The sequence below is a fragment of the Vespa mandarinia genome, chromosome 5 (assembly GCF_050613455.1).
Source record: "Vespa mandarinia isolate Hongniang chromosome 5, ASM5061345v1, whole genome shotgun sequence".
Lineage (NCBI taxonomy): Eukaryota > Metazoa > Arthropoda > Insecta > Hymenoptera > Vespidae > Vespa > Vespa mandarinia.
This window is the reverse complement of record NC_140814.1, coordinates 8,833,330-8,846,286: the sequence shown is the minus strand read 5'-3', so window position 1 is coordinate 8,846,286 and position 12,957 is coordinate 8,833,330. Positions and strand designations below refer to the sequence as shown.

General features: G+C 25.8%; 2 protein-coding genes across 6 annotated transcripts in view; one reads left to right on the top strand and one right to left on the bottom strand.

Annotated features, from left to right (window-relative positions):
* Nucleotides 1–12,957, top strand: part of alpha-Man-IIb (alpha-Mannosidase class II b) — a 184,857-nt gene that overhangs the window by 105,376 nt on the left and 66,524 nt on the right. The gene's annotated exons all lie outside the window — the stretch shown is intronic.
* LOC146873019 (uncharacterized) lies at nt 1,327–3,230 on the bottom strand. Its single transcript, XM_085657090.1, has 9 exons — nt 3,072–3,230; nt 2,833–2,952; nt 2,627–2,744; nt 2,281–2,539; nt 2,061–2,177; nt 1,876–1,966; nt 1,652–1,797; nt 1,441–1,573; nt 1,327–1,383 (listed from the first exon to the last, which is right to left on the bottom strand). The coding sequence occupies exons 1-9, from the start codon at nt 3,228–3,230 to the stop codon at nt 1,327–1,329; spliced, it is 1,200 nt and encodes a 399-aa protein (XP_085513216.1).

Sequence of the window (12,957 nt, the reverse complement as noted above, 5' to 3'; positions counted from 1 at the left end):
GGTGAGTAACTATCTTTGATCGATTTCGAACCCACGTTTATAGCTTGATTAAATATTCTAATTGTCCCTTCTGGTAACATCTTAATAATTAAATGTAGGGGAGAACGTTTGGAAATTGTATCGAACTTTTTTATAGGGATACTTCACGTCTCGAACGTGTTCTAAATTTTTTTTCCCATAATTGACTATCGTATGTGTCAAACAGGTGTATGTTCCCAGTTGTTAAGTAATTTATTATTACATCGTTAAAAGAGTATTTTATCCTCTCCAAAAGGGACATGCGCATTATGAACTTTCTCCTTCTTATCGTTTCGTTCTCTCAGTAGTTTACTTTTGTCTCTTGAAGATAACGTATAACTACGTTTATAGAGCATGTTAGTGCTTAACACGTAAGCATTATTCTATTGAGATCTTGAAAAGTAAGTGTTGTTGTCAAGTTTTATGAAAATTATTTAAATCTTCTTTACTTGCAATATTTTATCTAGAACCATTATCACGTTTTCCATTTTTCCACCTTTATTACCTGTACAATTAAACAGATGTTTCTTTTCAAGTATTAAGTAAAATATCGTTGTCCCTTTAACATTCTACCATACTTTACCTCTTCAACAAAGATTATGCGAATTACTTTGTTTTCTTGCTATATACTTTTGTCTTTTGAAGATAACATATTACTTTTGTGAAATAGAATATAACTACGTGACGCGTTAGCATTCTATTCTTATCATTTGTCATGTAACAAATGAATAAGTATAATTATTCAATGTTAATATCATGTACAATTGTTTATTCCTTCATGGAAATTAGCTTGAATGTATAGATTTGTGTGATTTCTAAGACAACAGCCATCAGAAGGATTCTGTTCAAGTTCTGTTTTCAAAAGAATATCTTTTCAAGTGTAGATTCAGTATAATTTTGTTTTATTACCATTTGTACTATTATTGTGTACACATACATGACATATATCAGAATTATAACTTAACAAACATTTGAAATAAAATCACAAAATTGCCTATAGCAGAATTTTTATTTTCTGCAGATTGTCTTTTTTAACAGATATTTTTCTAAGTAATAACAAATCCCATCTTTGTAAGAAAATGTTATATAACAACAAATGTAAACACGGATATATATAATGAAAAAGGATACACTAAGATTTTTTATTTATGAATATTACTAAATAATGGAAAATAAAATTTCTTCTTAAACGAAGAATTTGCATCAATTCAATATTTGCAGAAAAAAAAAGCAAGAATTTATATACTTTTATAACGCAGTGTAAGGTATGATCATATATCATTTTTAATCGTTTAAAATCATTGCAAGTTAAAAAATACCATAGCAAATGAAAATGATTTCTGCATTAACTGCAAAACTAAATCTCTATTGATATGAAATTTTTCAAATATCATTAATTATATACAGAAAAAAATATGTTACCTTGGCAAAAGTATAGTGTGATACTACGACCAATCCCTTTACAGAAAGATAACATGGTCTCGTGGTTTTCATTATCAATAGAAGTAATATTTTTTGCGTTTTCAATGATAATAAATAAAAGGGGATTTGACATCTAGGAAAATTAATTACTCATAAATATTTAATTTTAATGGATTAGAAAATTGAAATTGAATATACTATAAATACTTACAACTGAATGAATAAATCAGTGTGCTCATCTATTAATTTCTGTCCCAGATAAAAGTAAGCATATATTACGAGCAGAGATCCAATGACATAACATAATTTTGTTAATCCTTCACTCGCATTTAGGGTAAAACAAAATATCTGAAATAACTAGAAACAAATTTCTATATCCTGTATCCCGATACGCGTTATTTAAAAATTTTAATTTTCTATAAATTTATTACTTACATAGAAATAATCTACCATAATTAAAATCGACGCGAAGAATCCTTCGAATATATAAATTGTCTCATAAAACAATTTTATTAAATCGACAAAACTGGAGAAGTAAAAGAAATATTATAATATTAATATTAGCAATTTGAACATATAATACAAATTTGCAATGTACCCTTATAAAATTAGATACCAACTTAAGTGCATTATTGTATAATTCTATTGTATCAACGATCCACTCGTTTTCCTCTTTAAGAGTAAACGGACGATAATTGTTACATAGTTCTTTTTTAAAATACTCATTTACTCTCCATCTGTAACAATTAACAATTCTGCAAGTTAAATATTCCTAAAAGATTCTATATTAGAAACTATTGTTTTGTATAGTAAAATGTATTATTATTATTGATTTCTTACTGGATGATATTAAACAGTGCACAGGCATGCTGTATAATTGCTATGAACATTGAGTAGTTAGCTACTCCTACCATGCAGACAATGCACATGCCTATGTATTCGTACAAAAGTGCAATAAAGTAAAACAATTGATTTTTCATAAAATATTCAGCACGAACTGGTAATATTAATTCAGTTTCATTTTTTACACCAAAAATGTATTGAAAGGTACGTAATAAGGATGGAAACATCAGTAAAACGATATACATATAAAAACTGACTGAAAAAGTAAAAACAATAATATAGTTTTAGTAATTGTATCTTAATGAATTTGTAATATTATTTATAATGTATTTTTTTTTCTCACTTGTGATTATAATAGTAGATTGTCTGCTTATATTTGCATATTTTTTTAGTATCATTATCTCCGGTTTATCTGCAAAATCTACCCAATCACGTTTGATATGATGCAAAATTTTCTTAATCTGAAAGTTTTACGATAAATTATCTATTCTAACACACGTGTATATAATTTGTAATTGCAAAATGTATTTGTAACAATTATATTAATACAATTGTAGTTTTCGACAATAGGTTGCAATAGCAAGATCCGAAGCATAAAGTAGGTAGAGTTGTTTCCAATGATTTGCTGATCACATTTATGTTCGATTCTAACGTGAAAAGCATATAAATCTAAAGCATAATTCGTTTGTTAGTAATATATAAAGAAATAGTCATTAAAATTCTTGAGATATCATTTTTTCGTCAATAATTATATGGAATATTTAATCATTAATAAGAATTATGATTACCTGCGGAAATAATGCGATGGCTAATATGATCTTTATAAAACGAACATAAATTAGTTGCTTTAACGATGACTGGTATTCACATAGACCGATTAATCTAAAAAATTGAAGATTACGAGCGTAGTACTCGTTGTTGATATACTCCTCTTCTTTCGAATGCATACTGCCGTCTGTGGTGACTAACTAACTTCGATCGACTTCGAACCACCTTCGTTACTTGATTAAGTATTCTAATTGTCCCTTCTGGTAACATGTTAATAATTCAATGTTAGGAAGAACGTTTGTATCGAAGTTGTATCGAACCGATAAAAAGCATTTTTTCATAGCGATTCTTCATATAAAATCTAAATTTTCTTCCCTATTGTCGACAATTGTATGCGTAAAACAGATGTATGTTCCCAACTATTAAGTAATTTGATGCTGCATTTTACATAGTAGGATATTTTGTCCCCACCACAAAAGACATGCGCGTTATGATCGCACTTTTTCTTACCATTTCATTCTCTCGCCGTTTAATTTTATCGCTTGAAGATGACACATCTAATACTGAAATACCGAATATAAGTATTTTACACGTGAGTAATATTCCTTAATATTCATTGGATTATATGTTAATAAAAATTTTCGTTTAGTATTCATGTGTCAACATTTGTTTATTTCTTCCCGTAAAATATTTTTATTTATGTTCACAAAAACTCATATATTTTTTTCATACATATTTTCTTTCTCGTTTTTATTGTGAATATAGAAATCGTTTGAGTATGAAATGTTATGAATTATTTTTTTAATCTTTTTCATTTTTAACTATACTCCATTTATGATAATTTGAAATATTACAAATTGAAATAGTTCTAAAAATATTTCTTATTTAATACGTTTGTTTTGCAAAGTAACATCCACGACCGTTACATGCAAATACTTAATTGTTAATATTCACTAATTGACCCTTTTATTGTGATCTTAAAAAATAAGCATTGTTGTTGATTTAAAAGTTTTTATGAAAATTATTTAAATCTCCTTTACTTGCAATATTTTATCTAAAACCATTATCACGTTTTCCATTTTTCCACCTTTATTACCTGTACAATTAAACAGATGTTTCTTTTCAAGTATTAAGTAAACTATCGTTGTCCCTTTAACATTCTACCATACTTTACCTCTTCAACAAAGATTATGCGAATTACTTTGTTTTCTTGCTATATACTTTTGTCTTTTGAAGATAACATATTACTTTTGTGAAATAGAATATAACTACGTGACGCGTTAGCATTCTATTCTTATCATTTGTAATGTAACAACTGAGTAAGTATAATTATTCAATGTTAATGTCATGTACAATTGTTTATTTCTTCATGGAAATTACCTAGAATGTATAGATTTGTATGATTCCTAACACAACAGCCATCACAAAGATCCTATTAAGGTTCTGTTTTCAAAAGAATGTCTTTTGAGGTCTACGTTCATTATAAGGTATACATTAATTATTATTTCTACTATTATTGTGTAGATGCAAGTAACCAATATCAGGATTATTATTTAATAAACATTTGAAATAAAATGACAAGATGGCCTAACAAGATTGCATAACAGAATTTTTCTTTTTGCCAGATTTTCTTTTTTGACAGATATTTTTCTAATTAATAGCAAACTCAAAGATTGTAAGTAAATACTATATGATTACAAATATATAGTGGGAAATATAAAATGAAAAAGGATACACTAAGATTTTTTATTTTTGAATAATACTAAATAATGGAAAATAAAATTTCTTCTTAAACGAAGAATTTGCATCAATTCAGTATTTGCAGAAAAAAAAGCAAAAATTTATATATTTTTATAACGCAGTGTAAGGTATGATCATATATATCATTTTTAATCGGTTAAAGTTATTGCAGCTTATAAAATATCATAGCAAATGAAAATGACGACTGCATTAGCTGCAAAATTAAATTTGAATCGATATAAAATTTTTCGGAAATCGTTATCTGTACACCTGCAGAATCTATATCTGCAGAACGTTGTTCTGTATATCTGCAAAAAATATGTTACCTTCGCAAAAGTATAGTGAGATACTATGACCAGTCCCTTTACAGAAAGATAACATGGTCTCATGGTTTTTATAATCAGTAGAAGTAATATTTTTTGCGTTTTCAATGATAACAAATAAAACGAGATTTGACATCTAGAAAAATTAATTATTCATAAATATTTAAGAGAATGGATCAGAAAATCGAAATTGAATATACTATAAATGCTTACAACTGAATGAATAAATCAGTGTGCTCATCTATTAATTTCTGTCCCAGATAAAAGTAAACATATATTACGAACAGAGATCCATTGATATAACAAAATTTTCTTATTCCTTCATTCGCATTTAGGTTAAAACAAAGTATCTGAAATAACTAATAACAAATTTCTATGTTTTATACCTCGATGCGATATTTTTGCAATTTTTAATTTACGACATATATGTTACTTACGTAAATATAATCTACAATAATTAAAATCGACGCGAAGAATCCTTCGAATATATAAATTGTCTCATAAAACAGTTTTATTAAATCGACAAAACTGGAGAAGTAAAAGAAATATTGTAATATTAATATTAGCAATTTGCACATATAATACGAATTTGCAATAATATCTTTATAAAATGAGATACCAACTTAAGTGCGTTATTGTATAATTCTATTATACCGACGATCCACTCGTTTTCCTCTTCCTGAGTAAACGGACGATAATTGTTGTATGATGTTTTTTTTAAATAATCATTTACTCTCCATCTGTAATAATCAGCAATTCTGCAAGTTAAATATCCAGAAAAAATTGTATATTGAAAATTATTATTTTGTATTAGTAAAATATGTCATTATTATTATCGATTGCTTACTCGATGATATTAAACAGTGCACAGACATGCTGTATAATTGCTATGAACATTGAATAGTTAGCTACTCCTATCATGCAGATAATGCACAGAGCTATGTATTCGTACAAAAGTGTAGTAAAGTAAAACAATAGATTTTTTGTAAAATAGTCAAAACGAAATGGTAATATTAATTCAGTTTCACTTATTATACCAAAAACATATTGAAAGATACGTAATAAAGATGGAAATATCAATAAGATAATATAGATGTAAAAACAAACTGAAACAGTAAAGGCTTCAATGTAGATTTTGTAAGCGTAGCTTAATGAATTTCTAATACTTTTACTATGCTTATTTTCTTTTACTCACTTGCGATTATAATAGTAGATTGTCTGCTTACATTCGCATATTTTTTTAATATTATTAACTCCGGCTTGTCTGCAAAATCTATCCAATCACAATTAATACGACGCATAATTTTCTTCATCTAAAAGTTACACGATAAATTAATTATTATAACACACAAGTATGTCGTTTATAATTATTAAAAAATATTTGAAAAGAATTGCGGACAATTGCATCCTTCGACAATAGGTTCCAATAGCAAGACCCGAAGCATAGAGTAGGCAAGAGATTTTCCAATAATTCGGTGAGCAAATTTTCTTTTGGTTCTGATGTAAAAAATATATAAATCTAAAATACAACCCGTTATTAGTTATATCTAATAAATGAGCAGTCATTTAAATTGTTCTTTGAAAAAATCTTTTTTTTCATAAATTATATGAAATATTTATTCATTAATCAGAAAAATTACCAATTGACTTAATTCTACGAGTATTATAATATTTATAGAACAAATGTAAATCTGTTGTTTCAACGATGAGTGGTATTCCAATAGACCGATTAATCTAAATAATCGAAGATTCCAAGCGTAATACCCGTTGTTGATATAATCCTCTTCTTTTGAATGCATACTGCCGTCTGTGATGAGTAACTAACTTTGATCGATTTCGAATCCACGTTTTTAACTTGATTAAGTATTTTAATTGTCCCTTCTGGTAAAATTTTAATAATTAAACGTAGAAGAGAACTGTTGGAAATTGTCTTGAATTGTAAGAAGACTTTTTTTAATAGCTTTAGCTTATGTAAAATTTTTATCGTGTTGTAAGATTTTACACACATCGTCGCAATTGTATATGTCAAACAAGTGTATATTCCCAGATATTAAGTAATTAGTTGTTGCGTCTTTAGATAGCAGGACATTTTATCCCCCCCACAGCTCCTCTACAAAGGACATGCGCATTACGATCGTATTCCTTCTGACCTTCTCATTCACTCGCAGTTTAATTTTATCGCTCGAAGATGATACATCTATTACTGAAATTAACAATCTTTAGTGTTTTAAGTGTGAATAATATTCGTTAATATTTATTGAATTATATCTTAACAAGTTAGTAGCTTGAAATATATACCTGTTTAATACATATAATTGCTGCCAATTTAAGCAACTGTGCTTTTGCGTCTTTACGTAGTAGGATATTTTATGCTCTCCACGAAGGACATCCACGTTATGAACTTGCTCCTTATTATTATCTAATTCTATCAATAATTCGCTCTCGTCAACTCGAAGATAATTCATTACTTTAAGGAAAAGAAGATTTTGTGTTTTACATGTAAGTTTAAATATTGTGAAGTATACTATAGGATTGACGTAAGTAAGTTAATATTACGTAAAAATAGAATGATTATAAAACGATTACTCTGGTTATATCGAGAATTATTTTCTTCCCTTTTTATCGCTGTCAATTAATTAATTGAAATAAATCGTCCGATTTGTTTTTGCTTCTTTTGTCAGTGACACCTGAAATTTATTGAATTCTTTCTCGTAGGATCTAACTACTTTTTTTTTTTTGACACGTGTTATATCGATTTCACGATTCTCCATTAGCTCTTTCCTTTTCTTATCTATCGATTTAATATCGATTCAATAATCGTTTCTATACATATGTATTTACATATATTTTACACAGAGATAATCCCCTGGAGTGGAATCTATATGAGACATTTTCTTAATTTTTATTATTATTGCACATTATGTATAATTTATAATTTATATACATATAATGTATAATTTTAATATTGCCTTTATCATTACGTCAGCATACATATATATATATATATATATATATATATATATATATATATATATGCTTACACATAATTTCATACAATTACATATAATTTTTTTTTCTTTTTCTTTTGTATTTAAAAATATTAAACGAAAGACTAATCATATATTCGTAATAAATATTTTTTCTCTGTTTATCACTTTGATTTTTTGTTCGTTTTTTTTTTTATTATTATTAAACTCAACATAAATTGTAAGACATTGTAGTGAATAAAAACGAAATTCACATTAACTATAATATATTAATTATAATTTAGATTAATTATAATAATTAATTATAGTAATAAATTATACTTTGCATTTACTATAATAATTAACTATAGTATTAAGACAAATTGTGATTAATGTAAAATAATTTTACGAATATATTCATGGACAAACTTTTACATTTTTAAAAATATGATGCGATACTAGGAATGCATTTTCTAATAACACTGATAAAACGATATTTAAAAAAAAAATCGTTTACATGAGCACACAATTAATAAACAACAAGATATTAGGTAAATATCACAAATATAAAAAATTGTATAAAATAATAATAATAATGATAGGCATATATTACGAACATAAATCCTATAATGTAACAATATTTCATTAATATTTCGTTCATACCTAACTTCCCTTAAAATTAAATTAACAACTATAATAACTGAATTATATATTGAACATTTACAATATTCAATTGTAAATAACGATATTTATATTTATTCAAACAATTGTACTTATTAGAAAAATAATCTATGATCAAAAAATGATTCGACGAGATATATTTTCTCAACTTTATTAACTCCAAAAAAAATTTTAATAACAAACAAATATAATAATGTATATAAATATTTATCATTTGCATTAACATATATTTATCAACGATATAATCTCGTATAAGTTTATAGGATACGTTATAATCTTATTAACGTATGGTATTTTATTATACTGATGATTCAACTTAGATTCTTTTTGAAATATCTTAAATTATAATCGATTTGAAAAAAAAATTCGAAGAAATTCACTTGAAGTAAAGATTTCTCTCGAAAAATTATTTTTCCCTTCAATGGCTATCCTAATGAATTATTTACGCAACTATTGAACAGGTTGTAAACATGTTATACGATCGATAAAAACATTGAATGGCGAGCAATTTGTATCATACGTACCAAAACGATCATTATATGCTGAATCAAGAGGATAGAGTTAATAAAGCATTTTATTTTTTGTTAAATTAGTCAATATGAACTGATAATGTCAATTTGCTTTCACTTATTACATCGAATATTATGTAGAATATCAAATGTAATACGAATGAACAAAAAAATATCAAAAAAGTTTTATTACATTTAAGTTTAAAAATATTCATTAAAAATTACAAATATGCTAGTAGAATGTTAGAATCTCGAATGAATTCATTTTAATATTATAATATCGCAAATCAGTAATATTTAAAATATATATAAATATTAATAAGGTCTAGAAAGGACCAAGACAGTATAGAAAGTATTAGAATAAAGATTCCAGAATGATTAAATTTTCCACAAATGGCGTACAAAATTGGCTTCTCGTGTTAATGAATTTTAAACATTAAGCGTTCAGTAAGCGTTCTAAGTGAATACAAATCGTTCAATTGATTTAAGACTCATCGATTTTTTGATAAAATCTTATAAATTTATTATTAGGGTATTTATAAGCTACGGAATAAAGATTCATTAATTGATTATGGGTCTTACAAAATTCTAAAATATAGGCTTGTTATTTAACTATCAATTTTATACGAAGAATTATTTATTTATTTATAAAATATTGAATGATTATTTGATTATTAATTTTACAGATTGCAAAATGCAGACTTATTACTTAATTGCCGGTTTCATCGAATAAAAACTTAAAAACTAAATTAAGGACTTTATTTTAGCTAATTATTGGACCGAATATATAGAACGACATTTCAGATTTTCTCTAATTGATTTCTTCTGATTTCTCTCTCTCTCTCTCTTTCTTCAAAAGCACCTAAGCGATCTCACCAACGAAACTTGCCGAGAACAAAAGCTTTTGGTTTCTATTGGATTTTAACAATACTATAATATATTGTATTATGAGACGAGGTTTTGGCTGGCGTCAAGATTCAAAGAATTTCTAGAAGTATATGTTTAGAAGAAAAGAAATTGAAGAAGATCTAAACTGTTTCATGTCTCTTAGAAGGTGATAGTTGAACGCATGAGTGACTTTAAGGATCTAAAAATTAGAGAGTGTTCGACAATGGCGTAATAGGATACCGAGAGTTTGTTTTGAAAATGCTGAAAGGCATCAGTTTATTTTTCGTTCTAATTGTATTCTTAACCTTCAGCAACCTCAAGAAAATATCGAGCGTAAATGTAAAAAGTACACGAAAAACGAACATAATCGATCATCAATTTTTATTCTTTATTTAACTCGTTTCAATGATGTTTAATAAGCTGTAAAAATCTATGGAATATAAAATACATACGCGATAAAAAAGCGATAAATACTTTTGTAAGAATAACAAAATGTTATTAATAAAATTGGTAAAAACATTTATATGAATATATTGATCGAATCCATTGATTCGAATCAATTACAAGAACATCGTATGTTTACAGCGATTGAAACATTTCAATTTTTCATTAAAATAATAACAATACGTTTATTCGGGCTCGGAAAAATTATCTGTAAGACATGGATTTTAAAATTGTAAAAAATATATTTTAATGATGTTGTCCCTTGCATAACATTTTTACACTTCGTGGCGTACCATATAACGAGGTAATAATTAAATAATTAACCAGGTGTTACTTTTCACCTATTAAATAGATTGCTGTTGCATATTGAAAGAGTATAGTTTTCTGTCAACCAATCTCTACCCCATAAGAGAACATGCATTGTTGAGTTTGCACTAGGGATTAAAAACAGTTATGATATCGGTTTCGGTTCTTGAAATAGTTATGAGAATCGAACAAATTTTCTAACTGTTATGGATATATCTAACCATTCTCGTCCGTATCCGGTGTCGGTTTTGGTTTCGGTTTCGATCCTTTAGAACCGATATTATATTGATTCCATATCAATTCTATAACAGTTATTTTTTCGATTACTATAGTTTGGTTTAATTTAATGTATAATTAAAAAAATATATTCTTTTATCGATTATATCTTTCTTTCTTATTGATTCTCTTACTCGCGTATTATCTATAAATTATTTTCAATGATCGTTCAACGTATACAAAATCAATCTTTTACCATATATGTACATATTTAAAACGTAGCAAAAACAAAAGAAAAAAAATGATTTTAAGAAAGAATTTTCGTAGAAATTATTTTTGAAATTAAATAATTGAAACGACCGATAAAAATTATTCTTAATTGAAAAATAATCTACGATAACTATAAACATTGTCAGTAATATTTTCATCGTATAAATTTCTCCAAATACAAATTTTATCATATCGACGTTATGTTAGTATATAATAAAAATTTATATTATTATTAATAACATTTACCATTAATATTGAAGAATGAAAAATACAAACATAAATGGCTTTATAGTAAATCCTTATAACAAAGACAATCCAATTATATTCTTCATTCTTCTTTATCGTTCGACAAATGATAGAAATCTGTTTTAAATCGAGCTTCATGCTACAGGATATAATGGAATACGATCAATATTAAAAAATATATGTTACATTTGGAAACAAAACAAAAAGAAATGATCTGTTTTTTTTTCTCTTTTTTTTTTTTTTTCTTTTTTTTCTTTTTTTTATATTCCCCGCCGGTTATATAACGATACTGTATAAAGCAAAAACGTGTTTGATTGGGTATAATAAAGATTGATATGAGTAACAAATAATTAACGATTCTCACAGTATTGTACGATCAATGTTATGTTAATGCTTTTTAAAAAATATTCAAGGTGAACTGTTACTATTATATTTATATATTTATTATATTAATGTTATTAATTATATCGATATAATTAATATTAATTATGCTTATCGGCAATTAAATCGAATGTATAAAGAAGGTTATATGATAAAGTCGAAAGAAATTGAAACAGTAATATTAAAATATGAAAAATCTACAATGAATAACTCGTTATCTATTGATCGTAATAATAATCGATAAGAGATTATAATTATTTTAATTATTTAATTCAGATGTAATGAACAATAACAGTACTATATTTATTTCATATTCTATATCATATCTGTATATTTTCTTTTTTTTGTTTTTTATTATAATTAACTCCTGCACAATATTTACCTCGACTCAATTATATTTAATACTTTTTACATTTAATGAATCTTACGATTTATTTAATCCAAATAAATGAATTTACAGGATTTCGTAAGGTCTTTTAAACATCGCCAAAATAAAAATGGATAGTTGTAAACGGACCTTTACATAATTATGGATTATATACATAATATTAACAAAACGAAAAGCAATAATTTTATAATCAGCAAAAAAATTATTTCTTTAATTATTATGCCATATACCAACTCTACAAACTAATTTCTAATCTTCGTTCGAGTTAACGATTTTCATTCATTAATTAGTAAGAAATGTTTATCGTTAAATGTTGACACTATTGTTAGCATTTTTTTTTTATATTTATTGAAATTAATGAATGCTAAAATGAAATGTAGTATATTCGTTCGTAATAATCGTACAGATGATTCCTTGGAAGATGATAAAATTATAACAAATATAAATGAATTTTAATAAATTTTAAATATTAACAATATTCGAATATTTTTCAAAATGTTTTTATGTCTTTCAAGATGATATCATATATTTTTCAAACTACTAAGAGA